Source organism: Bos taurus, chromosome X (genome assembly GCF_002263795.3).
Source record: "Bos taurus isolate L1 Dominette 01449 registration number 42190680 breed Hereford chromosome X, ARS-UCD2.0, whole genome shotgun sequence".
In the NCBI taxonomy this organism is placed as follows: domain Eukaryota; kingdom Metazoa; phylum Chordata; class Mammalia; order Artiodactyla; family Bovidae; genus Bos; species Bos taurus.
This window is the reverse complement of record NC_037357.1, coordinates 74,896,790-74,920,216: the sequence shown is the minus strand read 5'-3', so window position 1 is coordinate 74,920,216 and position 23,427 is coordinate 74,896,790. Positions and strand designations below refer to the sequence as shown.

The following is a 23,427-nucleotide window of genomic DNA, read 5'->3' as shown; positions in this document are numbered from 1 at the left end:
TCACTATTTTACTTTTTCTAGAAGTGGCCCGTCTGAATTTGCAAAATCTTCCCCATCTTCTCTTCAAGGCCCATCCATCACAAAGGCCTCTTTGGTCCAGAACCCCCTCTAAACCCCCAGAACAATAGTCTCTCTGCCTTCTGAATCCACACAGCACTGTACACCTTAAACTGCCTCGTATTCTAGCCATTTGTATTCTTGTCTTAACCTCTGCCCCACCTCCCCCACCTTCTCACTAAATCCAAAAACTCTTTGAAGGGAAGAATGAAGAAGGAAAGAAGGATTTCTTTGTTGTTTTACAGCAGTCCCATTTTTTTAAAGCTTTTATTATGGACATTTCATGTTTGTGTGTTTATTGAAAGAATAGAGGAAATATATAATGAGCACCCATGTACTCATCACCCAGCTTCAGTAATTAGTAATATGAACAATATTATTATCTCATCTAAACTTCCATTCCTTCTCACTCTAGATTACTTTGAAACAAATCGCAAATAGCTTGTCATTTCACCCATATATACTCCAATAGAGCCGCTAACTTTTGCATTTCTGTGTCCTGTACAGTCGGAAGATTATTTGCATCTGCGTTCCCCACTACTCAGTGCACATCAGAAGATGATTTCTGAGCACGTACCATCTGCCAGACCTTGCACTCTGCTGTGGAGGTTCTGTCTGAGCTAGAGAGGCACACCATAACCAAGCCTCGGTGTCCCACACCAAGAATTGCTGCCATTCTTGAGAGTGAGCACTGAGAACCCAGGAGCAGGACCTCTAATTGCACTAACTCAATTGAACTGCAGGACTTCCCCGTAGCTCAAGTGGTAAAGATTCTGCCTGCAATGCAGGAGACCAGGGTTCTAACCCCTGGGTCAGGAAGATCCTCTGGAGAAGGGAATGGCAATCCACTCCAGTATTCTTGCCTGGAGAATTCCATGGACAGAGAAGCCTGGCGGGATACAGTTCATGGGGTAGCAAAGAGTCGGACACGACTGAGTGACTAACACATACAATTAAACTGAAAGGGTTTTCCCTTCCAGAGACTGAATTCCAACTCGCCGGGAGACACAGGTTCTCCAGCAGGAGGCGCTGCAAAGGAGGGGCGGGGATGGGGTGCGCTCTTAGTTCAGTTTTCTCCTGCTGCAGCCAGAGCCGGAGAAGACAGACAGAGCACCCACGCGGGTGCGAACTGCAGACAACGCAGTTTAGTCAGCGAGCAGGACGCTGAGCGCCAGGCCCTGAGAGGGGCCCCAGGGTTCAGGTGCCAGGCAGGGGGCAGGCCGGGCACCAGCTCCCCAAGCCTCCTCAGCGCTACCTGTTCCCCTGGGTGCCTCCAGTTCCCGCCCCAACTACCGCTCTTCCTGATAGAATCTAAGGAGGGCACGGGACAGAGCGAGGAAACACCTGTTTCCAACAAGAAAAGAGGTGGAGGAAAACCCCCTCCAGACTTCCAGTGGCCTCTCATCAAGCTTGTTCTCGAGAGCCTTGTAAAAGCGCGCCCAGAAAGCCAGAGGAGATCATTTTTCAAAAAGATCGCTATTTCTTACTCCCCCCTCCTTTTCCTAAGCTGTAACGTCCCTTTTTAAAAAATGCCTTCTTTCTTCTGTGGGGCTTCCCGCTCCTCCCAGATCCCTTAAGGCCCCCCGCCTGGGTGGCTGCAGGAACAGCGAAACCCCCCAGATCCCACATTTTGCAACTGCATGCGTTTCCAGATTATTCACTTCCTCAGCCTCCTGCCGACATACAGGTGGGGAGTGGGACAGGGGGTCAACAGAACAAAGAAACCAGGGACCCAGGCCAGGTGCCCCTCCGCAGCCTCCGACCAGCCGGGGAACAAGAAGGGACTCACGAACGCGTGACCCCACCCCCCCACCCCAGGTCTCACACCACTTTCGAAAGGCAAGCAGCCGGAGACCCCGCGGGAGGTGGGTGCTTCCCCCGCGCAACAGACAGACTTCCACGCAACAGGCCCGAGTGGCAGTGGACGCCAACAGCCTCCACGTACTGGGCTCCAGTTATTTCATCAGCAGTTTCAGAAAAACCTGCCAAAAGCAGTTATGCCTCACTGCAATGTGTAGCTTTTTCCTGCCATTTTTTCATAATAAAAGAGGGAGTGAAGCTCGCTCGCTCTCTCCCCCTCCACCCCCCTCTCCCAAAAAGAGCCAAAAGCATACGAGGAGGGGAAAACACACACACACACACACACACACACACACACACACACACACACACACACACACACACACACCAATCTCCGAGGGGATGCCATTGAGGTGTGGCTTGTATTTAAATATCCAATATGTCAATGTAAGGGGAGTGGGTATGTATATAAAGTCCCGTTTGCATCTGATAGCTCGACGAAGCCAGCTATGAGAGGCCTGGGGAGATGGATGCGGAGGGGAAGCGGCACTTTGACTGAGCGCAAGGTCAGGAGCGCGCTGCCCCACGCTCCCCGCGGCTGAGAAGTTCCTTGGACGCGAACAGACGTCGACTCCAGCTCCGTAGAGCTCGGAGCGAGCGAGCGAGCGAGCGAGCGAGCGCCGCCGAGTAGCCCGCGCCCGCGGCTGGGAGAGGCAGTTCGCGCCCCGCGGCCCGGCTCGGCCCCGCGCGCCCCGCCATGGCGGAGGTGGGGGGGGTCTTCGCCTCCTTGGACTGGGATCTGCACGGCTTCTCCTCGTCTCTGGGAAACGTGCCTCTAGCTGATTCCCCGGGTTTCCTGAACGAGCGTCTGGGCCAGATTGAGGGGAAGCTGCAGCGCGGCTCGCCCACCGACTTCGCCCACCTGAAGGGGATCCTGCGACGCCGCCAGCTGTACTGCCGCACCGGCTTCCACTTGGAGATCTTCCCCAACGGCACGGTGCACGGCACCCGCCACGACCACAGCCGCTTCGGTGAGGACGCGGCCGGGAGGGACGGGAGGCTAGCGGACGGCGCCCTGGGGAGCCGACGGCTCGAGGCTGCGGCTTGGGACCGGAGGACCAGCCTCTCCCGCCCCGCCCGGCGCTGTCTGGGCTCGTCGAGGCGGGAGGCCGCTGAAGACGCGGGCAGGCGGGATGTGAGGGTGCGGACTTGAGCCGGGCTTCGGCGTCGGGGCGCCCCGCACCCTCGGATGCTCTCAGGAGGAGGCGGGGGCACCTTGAGATGCGTCCTCTCCTTTCTCCACCCCACCCTACCTCCTCGGGGAGCTAGAGGGATTGTTCTGGGACCTGGACGCTGCGCTTCCCCTTTCAAGGAAAGCAGGTGGAGCTGGGTGGACGGGTGGTGGGGGTGGGTAGGAGTAGGAGCATCCACCGAGGAGATCGGGGAACGAGGCTACAGCGCGAGGCTGAGCCTCGACGGCAGCAAGGTTGTCGCGGCAGATTACCTGAAGCAGGAGGCTTCGTCGGCCATGGACCCTATGTGCGGACGGCCCGCGCCCAAGTGGCTTTTGGCCTATGGGGACACGGCAGCCTTGGCACCTGCCTGCCTCTGTGTTGCTCTGCCTGGGTTAGGGGCCAACCAAGACAGCACGGCGGGAGCTGGGTATTAGAGAAACTAGGAAAGCCTCCCGGTGGCCAGTGTGTAAGGGTACAAGCCCTGGGGCACATTTTGCCCGGGAGCTACCTCTGGACTCCTTGCCTCAGTGAGGAAACGATCCTGGGCCCACTCCCAGCCCCCCAAACAGGTGTCTCCTGGGCCCAGGGCAGAAAACACCCCACCTCTATCAAGGATTTTCTCTGCCTGTTCAAAGGGCACAGCTGCCTGTCTCACATGCAGAACACAATTAATATAAACCTTGATCTGGGACAGAGATCATTGTGTTACCATGCAAATGTGTTCACTCCTCAATAATCTGGCTGTTTTTATTTTCAATTTCCTGTCCTCTACTAAACTATTCAGGTGCTGTGACAGCTACCCTTCCTTGGGTCCCAGCATCCCCCAGTGTCCTCACTTCCTCCCCAAGGACCTTATAGGCCAAAGATACCTTTTGTCCCTAAGCCAGTGATAAGTTTTGCCTACTGGCAGGTCTGACACCCTTCCTTTCCCACCCCAATCCTCCTCCACTCCCCCCAAACTGCCTCATCCTCCTATTCCCCATGTCTTGCTAGAGCTGCCTCCAAGTGCACCATGGTAAGAAGCTGGGGGTGGATGAGGGTGGTGGGGGGACAGAGGCCTATAGCTGGGCAAGGCTAAGTCTAGCAGACAACTTGGGCCAGGGCTGGTCTTCCTTGCGGAGCAAGCAGGAACCCTAATGAAGTCTATGTCATCTTGGAAAAATGTACTTGGAGAGCTGGAGTACAGTAGGTTGTGTGTGGGGTGGGAGTAATGGAAGGGTACAGGTGTCTGTATAAACTTGCAGCAGGTCCTCAAAAGGGTGATAAGGTGGGGTGGGGGGGTGAGGGGAGAACTAGGGTTAACTTGGCTCCTTTCCCTTCCATTGCCAGTGACTTTGTAGTCCCATTTTGTTCCTCTTCAGAAGGAATAGGACTCCCACCCTGGCCTCAGAGCCCCCCAAAGCTCCCAGAAATGGCCTAAAGATATTGGGGTAGTTCATTCCTGAGCTATAGAAGAAAAATCCTGAAATGATGGAGAAATGTGAGGTGGGGGGGGCAGAGGTGGAGAAACTATGACCTTGACTCCCAGCAGCTACAAGTGTTTGTCTGACTCTGTGCCTAAGCTGAGCCCAATAACCTACAAGGTCAACGTAAATCAGTAATAGGCTCTTGGGATAAGTGGTCTTTAATTACCTCCCTAAGGACACATCTTGATTTCTTTTCTCTCTCAAACTGCTAAGGGTGTTAAGTTTAAGGAGAAACCAAAGGAAATAAACCTGGCAGGAGGAAGGGGTGTTTTCACTGCTGTTTAACTGACTGCTTCATTTTTGGGTTTTGCCTAAAACACACTCACCCACTTACTCACAGAGACCACCTCTGCATCACCTTTTCCCTTCCCTCCTTCCCTGGCTTTCTGGCAGATCTGTGTATTTCCTGTAAAGGAAATGATACGTGGTCAAAGCTGTCTCTTTGTAACATCCCTTACCAACTTTCAAGCACACATTTACCCTTCCTCAGTTTAGCTTTTGGCAAAGAAAGTGGTGGTGTTTGAATTTGCTGACTCTTTCCTCGCTCCACATTTGAGTTAATCAGCCAGGGTATTCAATAAATCGAAACTTTAACATTCCATAAGTGCTTTAGCAGTCAACATTCCAGCAGGGTAAAATAGGCCAGACCTAAGATATAAAATATTATAGATTTCTGCTTGGGGGGAAGAGGTAGTCTCCAAAGGCCATGTAAAGTAAATAGCTATTTGTTGTAATTGGAGAGCAGGGCCCCCAAGGATTACCCTGGAATCCATGCATTCAGAAAGAGTCAGGCTGAGCCCAAGAGCAGCCTTGACTCCAAATAATAACCTGTTGGCACAGCCTATGCTCCCCCTCCCCACCCATCCCCCATTCTGCAATCAGTAGCCAGGAGTATTTCAATCTCTGCCTGGCTGGTGGCGTTTACATGAGGTTCACAAGGATACTGACATTCCTGAGGGGCACCTGTGGGCTGGCAGAATAGAGCTTGGGAGCCAGACTGGAGGAGAGGCCTCTTGCCAGGTGGGATGCAACAAGCTTATGCAGCTGCTTTGGTTTTTGAGCTATCTGGTTCTTATTTGGCCAGGCACCAAAACAGCACTGCCTTGGCCCTGAAGGGCTGAAAGGATGGCTGAGGGCATTCAGACGAGTTATGGAACTAGATTAAATGACATATTAGCCAGTCATCTAGCTAGGTTCTGAAGCAGTGGGACCCAGAACAGATTCATTTTGAATGAAGCCATGGGAGAAAAAGTATAAGAAGAATCTGGAAATTATCAAACACAGGCCAGAGCCTGAGGTGGGCAGGTCAAGATGAAGCAGAGTAGAGGGAGGTCCTGGGCTTTGAAGGGGGTGAAAGTTCTGAGGATGAACTTTGTCTACTTAATACTTTGCTTCAACATCTTGCTGTTAACACCCCTCTCCAGCTGTAGTTGGGAAAATGTGAAACTGGCTTATTTTCTCTCTCCTTTCATGCTGGCTGGAATTCAAGAGAAGGTTTAGGAATATCTGTTCCATCATCATGTGCCACTGGGTTCCCACAGTTTGAATCCAGCAAATAGGAAAGTTGGCAAAGGAAAATGATGCCCAAAGACAGCTGGGCAGGGATGATTCCAACTGTTAGAGACCCCTGGTTACTGGACACAACCCAAGTGACTTCCTGTATGATCTGTCCTTTGGCACCAGGGTTAACAGAGTTGGAGAAAAACCGTGGTGACTCAAAGGCCACACCTCTTGGGTTTCATGATTTGTTCTCACACCAGGTCTTGGATGGTGAGATCACAAGCTGCCCTCTGCTACTTAATGAGCTCAGGGTGGTCAGAGACATGAGATACTTAGAGAATGAGGGAACCAAGACTCAAAGTGTAGAAGTAAACTGCCTAAGCAAAGCAAAGAACTGAAGGCTCCAGCAGGTTGGTATCCCTCAATGTTTACCACCCAGAACTGACTTCTCATTTCCTGGCCATACTGGCCACTCTCCTTTGAACACCCTCCTGGTTTTCTGTGGCCCTTTTTAAACAGAGTAGAATTCAAAACTATTCTTACTGTGATCTGAGGCAGAGTAGAATGGGGCAACCCCTGCCCTTATGCCAGTTACTAGATCTCAATCAATACAGTCTTAAATCATACTAATTTTTATTTCATATTTTCTATTTGTTTAATTAGCTTTTTAGTAATTTTTAATTTTTACATGACTAACTTCACAGTAGCTTTTTAAAATCTCATGACTCAGCCATACTGAGCTTACCTTGTTCAATCAGACTCCATAAGCTGTTGTTGTGTATGTTTTGCTAAGCCACATCTCCCCATCCCAAAGATGGGGAGATATATTTAACAAAAATGCACAGGAACACAAAAGAGTAGTCCAACAGTCCAAAGTTTTCAAGAAAATATACATAGTTGCCTGGAGGGGGGAGGAGTATGGAAATAAAAAGAAAGAAATAGATAAATTCGTGATTAATACTTAAGGCTCACCTCCCCTCAACACAACTCCAAACACAAAATATCTTGTTTAACTGGTTTATGGACCAAAGTGCAGGACTTTACATTTATTCTAATCAAAGCTTATTTTGTTGGAGTCAGCCCATTTTTCCATTCTCTTAAAATCTCTGGATTTTTATTGTTACCCTCTCAGCTGTATGTCTTCTGGAACTAGGGTAAACAGTCCCCATGTCCTTTTATAAGTCATCCATTAAAATGTTAAACAGGGCAGAACCAAAACCAGAACCCTGTTCAGTGTAACTAAAGGTCTTGGCCCACTAAATCAGTATCTGCTTAACCCCTACTTGGCACCGGGTAATTTTCCCTTCCCCTCCTACCATCTTGTGTCAACCTCCTTTTCCAAAACTCTATTGTGTGTATGTGCTATGAAAGTTAGTAACCACCAGACTGAGAATGAAACTTGGAGGATGTCAATGCTACAGGCCAAAGGCTATGCTTTGAGTATTCTGTACAGTGGCAGCAGAAGAGAGTTACATTCTTTGAAAAGGTCTGTGTGTGCCCTAGAAGCTTCCATACCTGAATACCCACCCACTAGCCCGAGTCACTGGGGCTCTTCAGAAGACTTCCCACTGGACTCTTGAACCTGATTTCAAAATTGACCACTTAATTTTTTTAAGTGATCTTTAAGAAATCAGTCCTACTCCCTATATAGATTACATAGAATATTACTACCCTTAATAATTACATTTTTTGATAAGAAAGACAGCCAGATATGAGCTCATTTCATACCTTTGGATGCCTCTGGAATCAGTTGTATCAAGTTTTAATCTATACATTGAAAAATATGGCTAGAGAATATAAAAAAGAAATCTAGTTGACCATTGCATCTGTATCCATATAATAGATGTGTTATGTTAGAACAAAATTGTTAAGTCTTCAGTATCCCCAGGATTTCAGTTCTGGTTCCTTTTTCCCACTTAGTACTCAATGTCTTTTTTCCCCCTTGCTGCTGCTGGGTAAATGAAAACGTTTTCAAATTCTCACCTCTAACTTTGTCAACTAGAGGAACATTTCTGAATATCTTCCTCTTCCCCTTAAAGTTGCAACATCTCAAATCAGTATCAAGTCTAATACTACCTGCCAACTGTTTGCCGTAGATAGATTTAAAATCCACAGGAGAGAAGGGGAGAATGACAGGCTTGTTGGCCTGCGGCTGCACTGGCCAAAAGTACTTTTGAGGAGAAAGCTTTCACCAGGCCAAGTTTTGCTTCCTGCCATAGGACAGAGGAACAAACTTAGTGAGTGGCCTGTGTGGCCTTTGTTAGAGTCAGCTACAGGCAGTTGACAGCCTCATGTGGCTTTAAGGACATGGGAGCTAAGAGGGTACAAAACAAGTTCAGCCTAGAGGACAGCAAGGTAATGCTGTGAGCTCTGGGGAATCAGAAAGTGACTTTGGGAAGATACAGAAACTTGGCCACATTGTTTCATTTCGAAAGCTGCCCTCCTGTTTGTTGAAATGGTGGCCTTTAATAGTACCTTGAAATTATGAAGCTTTTGTAGCCAAAGCCTTCTCACAGTCTCTTCCTTATTATATGCCTAAGAGTGTTGAGTAGAGGCAGAGATTGTCCCCCATTTTACATATGGAGTGACTGAGGCCCAGAGAGACTCAGTTTCTTCTCTGAGGTTCCATTCTTGCTGCAAAAGATGGTTTCATCAGGTAATTCACCAAAGGCACATAGCACTGGCCTTCAGTTGGGGATAAAGGACCAGCTCATGTCACCTTGATAGCTTTCTGTTAGCTTGATATCAGTGATGGAAATGGAATTCATTGTTTTGCTCTAGGAATTCTGGAGTTTATCAGCCTGGCTGTAGGGCTGATCAGCATCCGGGGAGTGGACTCTGGCCTGTATTTAGGAATGAACGAGAGAGGAGAACTCTATGGGTCGGTAAGTTTAAAGTTTTTTATTTTTTATTTTTTTCTCAGAAGCTATTACCACCAGTGTTTCGATAATGTAAGGCAAAACTTTATCTAGCACTTGAAAGCACTTTTGTCAACTTTAAAGGATTAGTGTCTTCTAGTCAATTCTTGACTGCCCAGGAACTTGCTACATAACACTTTCACTCATTCAGTCCCCATGAAAACAGAAGCTTTTCTGTGGTATAATTGCTTCTGCCTTCTCCATTAGAGTGTCAGCTCATCTGATAATAATAGGAAGCTGTACTGGTTTGTCAGTAGATGGTAAGGGTTTGAGGCATTAACCCTCCCAAGGAGTATATCTGATTTGTGATGGGTACCGAGAGGAGTAGCCAACTAGCTGGCACAAAAATAGGCAGTGAGAGCTGGCCTTGAGATTGAGGATTCTGAAATTAAGAACAAAATCCTTGATGTCCAAATCACTTCAGCTGAATCCCAAAGGCCAAACGAAGCAAACAAACAAATGAAGAGTAAGGATTCCAGGGTCTGGTGACAGCCCTAAGTCCCCAGCTAGGACTGTATTGGCTGCAGCACATGTTCTCTATTCTGGAAGCCAGCCCAGAGCTGGGGAATGGTAAGTGACTTTGCTGATCTTAACCCTTCTGGGGGATCCTAACTCCTGGCTTTGGCTTTTGAGTCACAGAGTATACTTTCTGGCTGCCTGCATCCCATGAAATCAGAGCACATTCTTCCCTGACACCTAAGAGATAGGCCTGTCCCCAGCACTCAGTATCGGCAACCCCAGCAAGTAGTATTGTGGCTGAATCAAGTGTGAGAAGGGATAGAGGCAAGAGACCCAGGAGCTGCCAGCTTGAAGTAGCCAGATTGGAGGAACTTCTCAAGGAGATTTTTTTCCTGGCTTTCCAACTGACAGGCCCTGAGACCCTTCATTAGGAGAGATCACAGCTTGCCTCCCATGGAGCTTTATATAGATTCGAGGCCTTTGCCTGTCAGTTGACATGATTGATGGCAATCTCAATGGATTTGAACATCTTTAGCCCTAAATAGGGGAAAAGTACAGAGGTATCAGTGGGCATTGGGAAGCAGAAATTCTCAGGCTCAGAGTACCAGGTGAGCCCATCTCTTCCAGTCTCTTGCTTTCAGAAAAGATCTCACCTGAAACATTTTTGCGTGGCTCATGAAAGAGGGTGAAAGCAATACAGACAAGACTGTTTAATGTTATTTGGAAAGAAGATGCCTCAGTAATACCAGGAGATAGGCCTGAAATTTTCTAATATAAATGTGCTATTTATTAGTTTCTCCACCAGCAAGCTGGGATGGGAGAAATAGTCATATAATGGGCTCTACTTTATTTTCTCACCCTCACAGAAGAAACTCACACGTGAATGTGTTTTCCGGGAACAGTTTGAAGAAAACTGGTACAACACCTATGCCTCCACCTTGTACAAACACTCGGACTCGGAGAGACAGTATTATGTGGCCCTGAATAAAGACGGCTCACCCCGGGAGGGATACAGGACTAAACGACACCAGAAATTCACCCACTTTTTACCCAGGCCAGTAGATCCTTCTAAGTTGCCCACCATGTCCAGAGACCTCTTCCGCTATAGGTAACGGACCCCTAGTGTGATCTCTGTGACCCGTATACTCTGGGGCCACAGTTGTCTCTGGAAGCACTATACTCATAGCTTTTCAATCCTCTTTCCTATCAATTTAGATAACAAAGAAGCACTTACTGTTCAACTCGACCCAGCTGTTCCCTCATTGTTCAAAAGTATATATTAAGGTTGGGTTATTTTGGGGAGGGGTGTGGGGGGATGGGGAGGTCTAGAGGGAATCTTGTATATACTTTTTTCTTTACTCATGTTCTTTCCCCTGAGGTGGCACAAGAAAGAATGGGGCCCCCTACCAAGGGCCAGAGGTGTCTTGCCCCACAATCTACCCAAATACCTTAAAGTGGGTAAATGAAAGACCAAGGAATCTGCCATAGATGCTACCTACAGAGCTTTGGAGAAGTCTCATTAAGAAAATTCTTAGGGCTCCAGCCCTGCTGCAAGCCATTCCTGTATTGGCTCTGCAGATTTATCATCTGTCCTGACATGCAGTTTTCCTGACGTTGAAAGTGGGAGATGGGGTAGGTTGTAAGAAAATGATATTAAAATGTAAGCATGGATACTGTGCATAAAGACAAACTATTTATGAAATGTATATGCTATTTATTTTATATATTTATTTATTTCAAAATAATTTTATTTTTAATGAGAGATGCTATGACTGGATTTTCATCGGAAAGAATAAGGTCCTACTGAAACAGGATAAATGAGTTATCAAAGGCTTTTATTGGCAATAAAATTGTCTTTATATTGTAACCACTGTCTAACTCTATTGATTTGTACACTTAGTAAGATTAGAAGGTTTGTTGGCTTCTTTTGCTACTCATTAGAATCTCTTGATGTTGGCATCACACTGCCTAGCCTAGGTGACTCGCTATCTACAATATTAGCATTATCTAGGAGCCCTATCTGAAGTTCTTTCTGGTTTTGTGACTTTAAACTTAGTGGTGAATCAAAGCTTCAGAAAGGCCTAGACCATCAGCTCTTATGGAAGCTCCCATTTGTGCTTAGGACTAAGCATAGAGAAACCCTCCTTTGGAATTTGGTTAGGGCCCAAAGGTCAGCAACTCTAATTGGTGGCTTCTTACTTATCATATGAAGATGAGGTGATTTGAAATAAACAGCAATCAATAGGGAGAGTGATCTTTTGAACTAGTCAACCTTCCCTTCCAGAGGTGTTCTCCCACTCCCTCTCCAAACCCCTACCCCTATCCTCTACCAGTGTTTCTCCTAGAGAGTTATGGGAATCTGTTAACACATTTTCCTAAAGCAACAGTTCTTCAAGTATATGGCCTTTTTACCAGCAGCATCATCTGGGTCCTTGTGAGAAATGGAAATTATCAGGTCCTACCCCAGACCTGCCAAGTCAGAATCTCTGGGGGTAAGGGCCAGCCATCTGCATGTTAACAGCCTTCCAGAGGATTCCTGTGCACAATAAAGTTTGAAACCTAGTACTCTAAAAGAATAGTTTTCAGAAAGAATTCTTTTTGTATCTGAATGACTTATACATAAAGTTTTAGGATAACTTCAGTCCATAAAAGAAGAGTGGCTCTAGTTGAAGTGGGGAAGACATTCCTGGAGCTCTCTCTTCTCCAGAACAGTCTCTTAGATATCTTGCTTTAAAATCCCTGACCCCTTTACTGATAATTACTGAGGTGGGAGTATAGGGCTATTTGCATTTTCAAAGCAAATGCTGTCTGGACACAAGAACCGAAGGAATAAAAGTCTCATAGAAGGTTTGGGGTTAGGATAGTTTCTCCTGATGCTCCTTAGTGACATCCACTATTTTCCCAACTGATTGGTGAAACAAATAGTTTAGATAGCAGCTCACTTAAAAGTCAAAACCATAAACTCTATAGAAGTTCATCCAAATCTAAGTACCCAACAGAGAATACATACATGAAAGAGCAAATAAGGCTGTATGATAGAAAGTGCTAAGTTGCACCATGTATGTGATTACAGACTAGAGTGCTTGCCAATGGAACCACCAAGGCAGAGATTACACAGGTCTGAGGTGAGTAGGGAAAGTTTCTTAAAAGGGGTAATGCCCCACTTTGAAGAACCAACAGGAGGGTTTGGAGAGCCAAGAGGCTGATGGCAATGTCTGTTGGGCTACAGGGAAGAAACACCACCTCTAGAGATCTCTGGGAGGAGGGTAAAAATCAGCTGTGTGACATTTTTTATCACATTTTTAATGTGCATTATACCTTTATTTTAAAGCCAAAATTTTACTATATTCTGTATGGTCAACTACCTAGATACATAGCCCTAACTTCTGAGGGCTTGTGAGATCCGTTTTAACCAATAGGAAGCAGGCACTTCCCTGTGAGTAGAGCCAGTATTACTCTAGCGAGGCACTTGACATGGGCCTGGCAAGGCCGCAAGCACCATACTACAGGGTGGGATTTACAAGGAAAATGTCAATGTAATGAAAAGGAAAATATTCCAAATGCTAGGGTCAGGACTTACTTTTTTCCTCTGAGTGGAAGTAGAGGGCAAAAGAACAGAAGAAGAATCCCAAGATGCAGAATGAGGTCAAATGGGAGGCATTCTTGGAACTTTAGGAATAACGATGAATAGGGCACATTGCTAGAAAATGTCAATAGGCATCTGTTCCCCTGGTCAGAAAGAAGGAAAAGATAAATTCTGGAAATGAAAATATAAGATGGATGACCTAATACCACTAGATCAAATCAGCAGCTAATGACACCATATCCCCAAAGTGTTAAAGTAATGGATTTTGTGCCAACCAGTTATGACCAACCTAGATAGCATATTAAAAAGCAGAGACATTACTTTGCCAACAAAGGTCCATCTAGTCAAGGCTATGGTTTTTCCAGTGGTCATGTATGGATGTGAGAGTTGGACTGTGAAGAAAGCTGAGTGCCAAAAAACTGATACTTATGAACTGTGGTGTTGAAGACTCTTGAGAGTCCCTTGGACTACAAGGAGATCCAACCAGTCCATCCTAAAGGAGATCAGTCCTGGGTGTTCATTGGAAGGACTGATGCTGAAGCTGAAACTCCAATACTTTGGCCACCTGATCCGAAGAGCTGACTCACTGGAAAAGACTCTGATGCTGGGAGGGATTGGGGGCAGGAGGAGAAGGGGACAACAGAGGATGAGATGGCTGGATGGCATCACTGACTCGATGGATGTGAGTTTGAGTGAACTCTGGGAGTTGGTGATGGACAGGGAGGCCTGGTGTGCTGCAATTCATGGGGTTGCAAAGAGTCGGACACGACTGAGCGACTGAACTGAACTGACTGAGAGGGGATTGTAGAGTCATAAGCTCTGGACCTCTGGTTTTGGATGAAAACATGCACAGAGACAATTTCTTTTCATCCCCTCCCAGTGTTTAGGGTGTTCCTGGAACAAAACAAACATAGGAAATGTTTGTTGAATCAACAATGGTTGGTTGAAAGAATGAATGAGTAAATGAGTGAATGGACAAAGACATAGAAACTTTTAGCAAAGAGGTATATAATGCAAATGCCAGGCTAGAGAGAGCAAATGCATTATATAGCAATCATCTGAACTATTAAGTTTCCAGTACACTTAAATATGCATGGTGACAAACTAGACTCTATCTTAGGAAAGACAGTGAATTCCCCATCATTGGAAGTGCTTAAGCTGAGGCTAGACAAACTTGACAAGGATGTTTTATCATTTGCATGGAACAAGGTGAATGTTAGATACAAGTGACAGAATATGGTGGCATTATTTGTGAACTACATATTCCATGGGACCCCCAGATTTCTCACGAGCACCTGTACTGTTTCAAGAAAGAGTATATAAGACCTAGGAATGCTACAACTTCTATACACAACTGCTATTCCAGACCAAGAGAAAGACTGTACACCAGAGTTTCCAAACTTGGAGTTCACAAGGTCCTTAAAGGTCCACAGAAGGCCCTCTGGGCTTGAACTCCCAGAATAGTATGCAAATTTTTATGTGTACATACATTTAATCTTCCATTAGTTCTCAAAGTTTCCTCTCAAATGTTAGGAACCACTACACTTTAAGTTTGGCGACAGAGAGGTGGGAGTGAGGGGAGGGAGGAGCTGGGTGGGCTTCACTGCTCAGTGGCTCTGAACAAAGTTCAACCCAGGACCAGCCCTGACAACATTTCTGATGGCAACAAGACTCTCTTTCCCCTCCCTGTGCAGCCCTCTTTTCACCTCCACTGCCACAGCCAAATGTTGTTCATGGTTAAGAAACAATAAGAGACTGAACCCACCAGGTCCAGACACAAGGAGCTTATCAGAGCCATCAGAGGAAACTCCCTCCCCAAAGGAATTTAATCAAAGGTTTAAAATAATAATAAAAGAACCCAAGTTTATATTACCTTCAGGTCACTGTGGTGCTCTGCCACTGCATCCCTGGCTACACAGAAATCCAATTCAGGTTCCAGGCTCTGGTGGGGCTGCAAGTGACACAGGCTTTGTCCAAGTTGCCTAGAGCACAGGCTTCACCTTCCTCCTCCTGACTCTTCAGCTGATCTTTGGGGACTGCTGCTTTCCTTCTCTCTGGAGTAGCTGGAGCTACACTGCTTTTCCCCAGCACTTCATGAACAGGGAGCTGTTGAGGAGGAACGTGGAAGGTTAGGGAAAAAGGGACCAGTGAGGAAAGACACTGTCTTTTGGAAACACACATTCATGGTCAGTCATCTAAGCAACTTCCTTGTTTAGCAGGAGGAACAGAACATAATTTAGGTTGTCATTCCTAGAGCTCCTTCTGTTCTCAAAACAGAAAATGGAAGACTTTTCTAATAGGCCTCTACACAAGGGCTCTGGTGTTAATTGCAGAGCCAACTGTCTCTCCTTGACTCTCATAGTCTCTTTCCACTCTTCCAACCCAGCACAAGCTGTTGCCCCTCTACATTTCTTTCCAATTCCCAGACGAAGTATGGGGTCAACTCTGTTCCTTATCATTGGCAATGTAGCAAAAGACATGCAATAACTTGTTCTGCAGGTCCTGAAGTCAGACCAACCTTGTTTTATATCCAGATTCCTGTACTTCCTCTTTGACCCTGAATAAATTCATTAATTCAACTGGTATTTACTGAGAACTTTTACATCTTCAGAAACACTACAATAAATAAGACAGATGTAGTTCCTCTCCTCGGAGAAGGCAATGGCAACCCACTCCAGTACTCTTGCCTGGAAAATCCCATGGATGGAGGAGCCTGGTAGGCTGCAGTCCATGGGGTCGCTAGGAGTCGGACACGACTGAACGACTTCGCTTTCACTTTCATGCATTGGAGAAGGAAATGGCAACCCACTCCAGTGTTCTTGCCTGGAGAATCCCAGGGACGGGGGAGCCTGGTGGACTGCCGTCTATGGGGTCACACAGAGTCGGACACGACTGAAGCGACTTAGCAGCAGCAGCAGCAGCAGTTCCTCTCCTCCTCACATGGTCTAGTCAGTAAGACAAACATAAACAAGTTAAACCTACAAATTGTAATAAGTGCTGTAAAGAAGTAATACAAGGTGCTATGAGAGGAATATGTAGAAGTCCAGAGTCAAGAAGGAGTCAGGCATGATCAAAAAACTATAAGAACATGATATGGCTAAATTGTAATAAGCCGCAGGCCTTCAGTTGTAAGACGAAAATAATCACAGAACCTACCTCAAGGGCAGTTGCTATGATAAATAAGAGCATCACGTACTCAATGGACATGAATCTGAGCAAACTCCTGGAGCTAGTGAAGGACAGGGAAGTCTGGCGTGCTGCAGTCCATGGGGTCACAAATAGTCGGACAGGACTGAGCAACTGAACAACAAAGCTTAAGGGCAGTTTCTGTGAAGATTAAATAAGATGATATATGGAAAGTGTAAAGTACTTACTATGCACAATTCCTGGTGCATAGTAAGTGCTCAATAAATGGTAGCTATTGCTATTATCTTTAGTTCATTATTTGTTATCAATAGTATTAATTTGAAGACATATTTCTGAATGAACATATGTATCACTCCATCCCCTCTATGTATGATTCTGCTGGGATTTTACAAAGGACAAATACCATAAAGTAAGGTGGTATATTGAGACAGCCATGCCATGCAAATGCTGGCATCCTACTAAGAACACATAATGAGAGGACCCACTTGGAAACTCCACCATCTAATGCACCTGGTATGAAGCAAACCAACAGAATCTGTCAGCCCTCACCCAACTTCTATTTTAGTTATATTTTAGCAGTGCATTCTGGGGTCCCAGGAGCTTCCCTTCTACAGGTTCCCATGACCATGTCACGAATAAACGGTATCACCTGGGTCCCACATATCCAGAAACCTCCATCTTCATTTCTCTTCCTTATAGTTGTCCACTGTGAGCCCCATCCCAGTCCTCTTTAACATGCTACATACTGAGACCCCTAGTAAACCTGTGGTGGCAGATGCATGTTTCTCTGTCTGTTTTCAATTTCCCTGTGTCATCATACCAGTTGTACATGCTCCAACTTTCTAAAATCCATTATACCATCCTAACCACCTAACACTATATTCTATAGGTTTCTCCAGGCTCCCACCTTAAGCTATTATACTCACACCCAATAGATTCCAAAACTCTCCCCCAATATAAATTCAGGGCACAGCCTCCTCAGTGTACAATCTGAATGTCATGTATATAACTAGGACAGATGTACTTGAAGAGTCCACACCTAAAGCCCCATCCAACTCATCTTAAAGTGCCCACTTTCTCTGCTTCTGCTTCTGGATTGCCAACATTGCTAGATAAAGTTATGAAAATTGGGTCATAAAATGACTCCACTATAAATATAGTCTTATCTACCTCAAACAGACCAGTATTTCCCTACTTGATGTCTTTTTATACATTTAATCTTGATTCTATCTTGCATTCACTATAGTCCATCATAAAAAATCCCTAATATCTAAACACCTTTATTTTGGTTCAGTGTTAACCAAACTTCTCTGGTAAGTACCTGGTATAATTGTCGAAGAATACAGACTCTAGGTTCTATCAGGTCAGTTCAATCGCTCAGTCGTGTCCAAGTCTTTGCGAACCCATAAATCACAACACGCCAGGCATCTGGTCCCATCACTTCATGGCAAATAGATTGTGAAACAGTGTCAGACTTTATTTTTCTGGGGTCCAAACTCACTGCAGATGGTGACTGCAGCCATGAAATTAAAAGACACTTACGCCTTGGAAGGAAAGTTATGACCAAACTAGATAGCATATTCAAAAGCAGAGACATTACTTTGCCAACAAAGGTCCGTCTAGTCAAGGTTATGGTTTTTCCAGTGGTCATGTATGGATGTGAGAGTTGGACTGTGAAGAAGGCTGAACACCAAAGAATTGATGCTTTTGAACTGCGGTGTTGGAGAAGACTCTTGCGAGTCCCTTGGACTGCAAGGAGATCCAACCAGTCCATTCTAAAGGAGATCAGTCCTGGGTGTTCATTGGAAAGAATGATGCTAAAGCTGAAACTCCAGTACTTTGGCCACCTCATGCGAAGAGTTGACTCATTGAAAAGACCCTGATGTTGGGAAGGATGGGGGGCAGGAGGAGAAGGGGACAACAGAGGATGAGATGGCTGGATGGCATCACAGACTCTATGGACGTGAGTTTGAGTGAACTCCGGGAGATGGTGATGGACAGGGAGGCCTGGCGTGCTGCGATTCATGGGGTCACAAAGAGTCAGACACAACTGAGTGACTTAACTGAACTGAACTGAGTTAAATTCACCCATTCCAGTCCATTTTAGTTCGCTGATTCCTAGAATGTCGACATTTACTCTTGCCATCTCGTTTGACCACTTCCAATTTGCCTTGATTCATGGACCTGACATGCTAGGTTCCTATGCAATATTGCTCTTTACAGCATTGGACCTTGCTTCTATCACCAGTCACACCCAAAACTGGGTATTGTTTTTGCTTTGGCTCCATCCCTTCATTCTTCCTGGAGTTATTTCTCCACTGATCTCCAGTAGCATATCGGGCATCTACCAACCCAGGGAGTTCCCCTTTCTGTATCCTATCATTTTGCCTTTTCATACTGTTCATGGGATTCTCAAGGCAAGAATACTGAAGTGGTTTGCCATTCCCTTCTCCAGTGGACCACATTTTGTCAGACCTCTCCATCAGGACCCTCCTGTCTTGGGTGGCCCCACATGGCATGGCTTAGTTTCATTGAGTTAGACAAGGCTGTGGTCCATGTGATCAGATTGGCTAGTTTTCTGTGATTATGTCTGCCCTCTGATGCCTTCTTGCAACACCTACCGTCTTACTTGGGTTTCTCTTACCTTGGACGTGGGGTATCTCTTCACGGATGCTCCAGCAAAGCGAAGCCGCTGCTCCTTACCTTGGACAAGGCTTATCTCCTCACAGCCGCCCCTCCTGACCTTGAATGAGGAGTAGCTCCTCTTGGCCCTCCTGCGCCCACACAGCTACCGCTCCTTGGATTTGGGGTTGCTCCTCTCGGCTGTTGCCCCTGACCTCAGGTGTGCGGTAGCTCATTTCGGCCACTGCCCCTAACCTCAGACATGGGGTAGCTCCTCTAGGCTGTTCCTGTGCCAATGCAGCCTGGCATTCTCAGTCGCTGCCCCTGACCTTGGGTGAGGGGTAGCTCCTCTTGGCCATGCTTCTGTGCTCTATAGGACTTCCTAAATCAGAATTTCCAACTGAAAGACTTGGTTATCTATATCAGTGTTTCTCAAAATTTTTGATCTGAGGAGTCCTTACAAACTTAAAAACTATGGAGGACCTCAAAGAGCTTTATTTATGTGGGTTATGGTTATTTGTATTTAACATATTAGAAATTAAAATTCATAAATTTTAATTATCTATTATTTCATTTAAAGTAATAACAAATCCATTGAAATTAACATAAATTGCATTTTTATAAAAAAAATTATTCTCAAAAATTTAGTGAGTGGTAATATTTTACATTTTCCCCAACCTCTCTGATGTCTGCCTTAATAGAAGACAGCTGGATTCTTATATCTGCTTCTGCATTCAGTCTGTTAACTATTAATATAAGTTATTTTGCCTGAAGTATAGGGAGAAAATTTGGCCCCTCCTAGATCTATAATTACAAAACAAAGGACCTCACAAACCCTCAAGAATCTTTAGACTACTCTTTGAGAATCACTGATCTGTATATTTAAGTCCCCTAGTGATTCCTACGGAGAAGGCAATGGCACCCCACTCCAGTACTCTTGTCTGGAAAATCCCATGGATGGAGGAGCCTGCCCATGATGTAGGCTGCAGTCCATGGGGTCACGAAGAGTCGGACACGACTGAGCAACTTCACTTTCACTTTTCACTTTTAAGCATTGGAGAAGGAAATGGCAACCCACTCCAGTGTTCTTGTCTGGAGAATCCCAGGGACGGGGGAGCCTAGTGGTCTGCCGTCTATGGGGTCGCACAGAGTTGGACATGACTGAAGCGACTTAGCAGCCACAGCAGCAGTGATTCCTATCATGAAAATAGGTGGCAAACACTGCATTAGTTCATGTGAGATGTTATGAAACTTCATTTGTCTCTAGCCCTCAGCTCCAGACTGTTTCAGATAAGGTATTCTCTGGTCTGTCTCTGTAGATAAACCTTCCTCATGTTTTACTAAGACCTACCCTCTGTCCATGGGGTCTCATAAAAGAGTCAGATATGACTTAGCAACTTAACAACAACAACAACTAAACAACAATAACAAGCAATCTAGCAATTGCTTCCTAGCAATTTTTTAAAATATTGCTTAATTTGGCCTTTTTCTTTTAAAGAAAACATGTTTTTTCCATTTTAACAATTTTTAAGTGTATAATTCTGGGGCATTAATTATAGTCACTCAAGGTAATGCTGAAAACCCTTCAAGTTAGCTTCAACAGTATGTGAACCAAGAACTTCCAGATGTACAAGCTGGATTTTTAGAAAAGGCAGAGAAACCAGTGATAAAATTGCCAACATCCATTGACTCATAGAAAAAGCAAGGGAATACCAGAAAAAACATCTACTTCTGCTTCATTGACTAAGCTAAAGCTGTTGACTGTGTGGATCACAACAAACTGTGAAAAATTCTTAAAGAGATGGGACTACCAGACCACCCTACCTGCCTCCCAAGAAACCTGTATGCAGGTCAAGAAGCAACAGTTAGAACTGGACATGAAAAAATGGACTGGTTCAAAATTCGAAAAGCAGTACGCCAAGGCTGTATATTGTCACCTTGCTTATTTAACTTATATGCAGAGTACATCATGCAAAATGCCAAGCTAGATGAATCACAAGCTGGAATTAAGATGGCCAGGAGAAATATCAGTAACCTCAGATATGCAGATGATACCACTCTAATGGCAGAAAGCAAAAAGGAACTAAAGAGTCTCTTGATGAGGGTGAAAGAGGAGAGTGAAAAAGCTGGCTTAAAACTCAACGTTCAAAAAACAAAGATCATGGCATCTGGTTCTATCACTTCATGGCAGATAAATAGGGGAAAAGTGGAAACAGTAACAGATTTTATTTTTTGGGGCTCCAAAATCACTCTCGATGGTGACTGCAGACACGAAATTAAAAGATGCTTGCTTCTTGGAAGAAAAGCTATGACAAACTTAGACAGCGTATTAAAAAGCAGAGATGTCACTTTGCCAGCAAAGGTCCGTATAGTCAAAGCTCTGGTTTTTCCAGTAGTCATGTACAAATGTGAGAGTTGGACCATAAAGAAGTCTGAGTGCCACAGAATTGATGCTTTCAAGTTATAATACTTGAGCAGACACTTGACAGTCTGTTGGACAGCAAGGAGATGAAACCAGTCAATCCTAAAGGAAAGCAACGCTGAATATTCATTAGAAGGACTGATGCTGAAGCTCCAATACTTTGGCCACCTGACAGGAACAGCCAACTCATTGGAAAAGACCCTGATTCTGAGAAAGATAGAGGGCAGGAGAAGGGGACAACAGAGCATGAGATGGTTGGATGGCATCAGTGACTCAATGGACATGAATTTCAGCAAATTCTGGGCAACAGTGAAGAACAGGGATGCCTGGTGTGCTGCAGTCCATGGGGTCACAAAGGGTCAGATGCAACTTAACAACTGAACTTTGCTTTGTTGTTGTTCAGCTGCTAAGTCATGTCCGACTAACCTAAACAACAACAATTATAGTTACAATGTATAGAACCATCATCACTATCTATTTCTAAAAATTTCTAAAAATTTTCATCACCCCAAACAAAAACTCTGAAACCATTAAGCAATAAATCCTCATTACCTCCTCCTCCTCCTCCTAGCCTCCTAGCCACCATAATCTAATTTGTCCCTTTGGATTTTCCTATTTTGAACACTTCATATAAACAGAATCATAGAATATGTGGTGTTTTACGACTGGCTTCTTTCATGTAATAATGTTTTGAAGGTTCATCCATATTTTAGGATGTGTGAATACTGCATTTCTTTTTATAGCTAAATAGTATTCCATTGTACAGAATGTACCAATTTTGTTTATCCATTAATCAACTGATGGACAGTTGGGTTCTTTCAATTTTGAAAGAACTATTATGGACTATTATGAATAATGTTGCTATGAACATTTGTGTACAAGTTTTTCTGTATACACATGTTTTCATTTCTCATGAGTGTATACCTAGGAATAGAATTGCTGAGTTATATGGTACATCTATGGTCAAGCATTTGAGAAACTGCCGCATTCCCACCAACAATATGGGGGTTCCAGTTCATATCTTCACTACCACTTTTTATTTTCCATCTTTTTTATTGTAGCAATCCTAGTGGTTGTGAAATTGTATCTCACTGTAGTTTTGATTTGCATTTTACTAATGATGACTAATGATGTTGAGCATCTTTTCATGTGCTTATTGGCCATTTGTATATCTTCCTTGGAGAAATGTCTATTAGATTATCTGTCCATTTTTAGTAGAGTTTTATGTATCTTTATTATTGAATTATGAGATTTCTTTATGTATTCTGTACACAAGTAAATGGTATGAGGTAGAGATTCTTTGACATGTGTATGCTAAGTGTCATGGCTACATATGTTGAAAAGACTATTCTTTCCCCATGAATAGTCTTGGCACTTTTGTGGATAATCAACTAATCATAGACGTATGAGTTTACTTCTCCATTCTCAATTTTATCCATTGATGTATATGTCTATCCTTATGCTAGTACCACACAGTCATAATTACTGTAGATTTGTAGTAAATTTTTAAATCATGATATAAGAGTCCTCCACTTTGTCCTTTTTCAAGCCTTTTTGGCTATTCTGGGTCCCTTGCAATTCCATAAGAATTTTAGGATCAGCTTGTAAATTTTTACAAAGAAACCATCTGAGATTTTGATAGAGATTATACTGAATCCGTAGATCAATTTGGGGTTGTTGCCATCAATCAAGATGGTGTTGCCATCTTAACAATATTAAGTCTTCCAGTCCCTGACCATGGGATGTCTTTCCATTTATTTAGGTCTCCTTTAATCTTTTTCAAGCAGGCCTTAGACTCATTCATTTTTCCTTTCCTCCTCTTTCAAAGAGTGTTCCTCTGGCTCTGAAAGTTATGTCCTTTCTCTGCACACTCAATCTCAGCTCATTCACACAGCTTTTCCCTTTCAATATGTCCAAATTTCTCTAGTTCTGAAAGAACTTCCTAGACATACATGTAACGGAGAAGGCAATGGCACCCCATTCCAGTACTATTGCCTGGAAAATCCCATGGACGGAGGAGCCTGGTAGGCTGCAGTCCATGGCATCTCGAAGAGTTGGACACGACTGAGCAACTTCCCTTTCACTTTTCACTTTCATGCATTGGAGAAGGAAATGGCAACCCACTCCAGTGTTTTTGCCTGGAGAATCCCAGGGCGGGGGAGCCTGGTGGGCTGCCGTCTATGGGGTCACAAAGAGTCGGACATGACTGAAATGA

The 23,427-nt window shown here is 44.8% G+C and overlaps 1 protein-coding gene across 1 annotated transcript; it reads left to right on the top strand.

The window, feature by feature from the left end:
* Nucleotides 1-2,614: 2,614 nt before the first annotated feature.
* FGF16 (fibroblast growth factor 16) lies at nt 2,615-10,635 on the top strand. The gene is made up of 3 exons (NM_001192777.1): nt 2,615-2,888; nt 8,840-8,943; nt 10,302-10,635. The coding sequence occupies exons 1-3, from the start codon at nt 2,615-2,617 to the stop codon at nt 10,545-10,547; spliced, it is 624 nt and encodes a 207-aa protein (NP_001179706.1). The 3' UTR covers nt 10,548-10,635.
* Nucleotides 10,636-23,427: the final 12,792 nt, after the last annotated feature.

Coding starts and splice junctions, on each gene's coding strand:
- FGF16 (NM_001192777.1), top strand. CDS start 2,615: ATGGCGGAGGTGGGGGGGGTCTTCGCCTCCTTGGACTGGGATCTGCAC. Junction 2,889..8,839: donor CCACGACCACAGCCGCTTCG/GTGAGGACGCGG, acceptor GTTTTGCTCTAG/GAATTCTGGAGTTTATCAGC. Junction 8,944..10,301: donor GAGGAGAACTCTATGGGTCG/GTAAGTTTAAAG, acceptor TCACCCTCACAG/AAGAAACTCACACGTGAATG.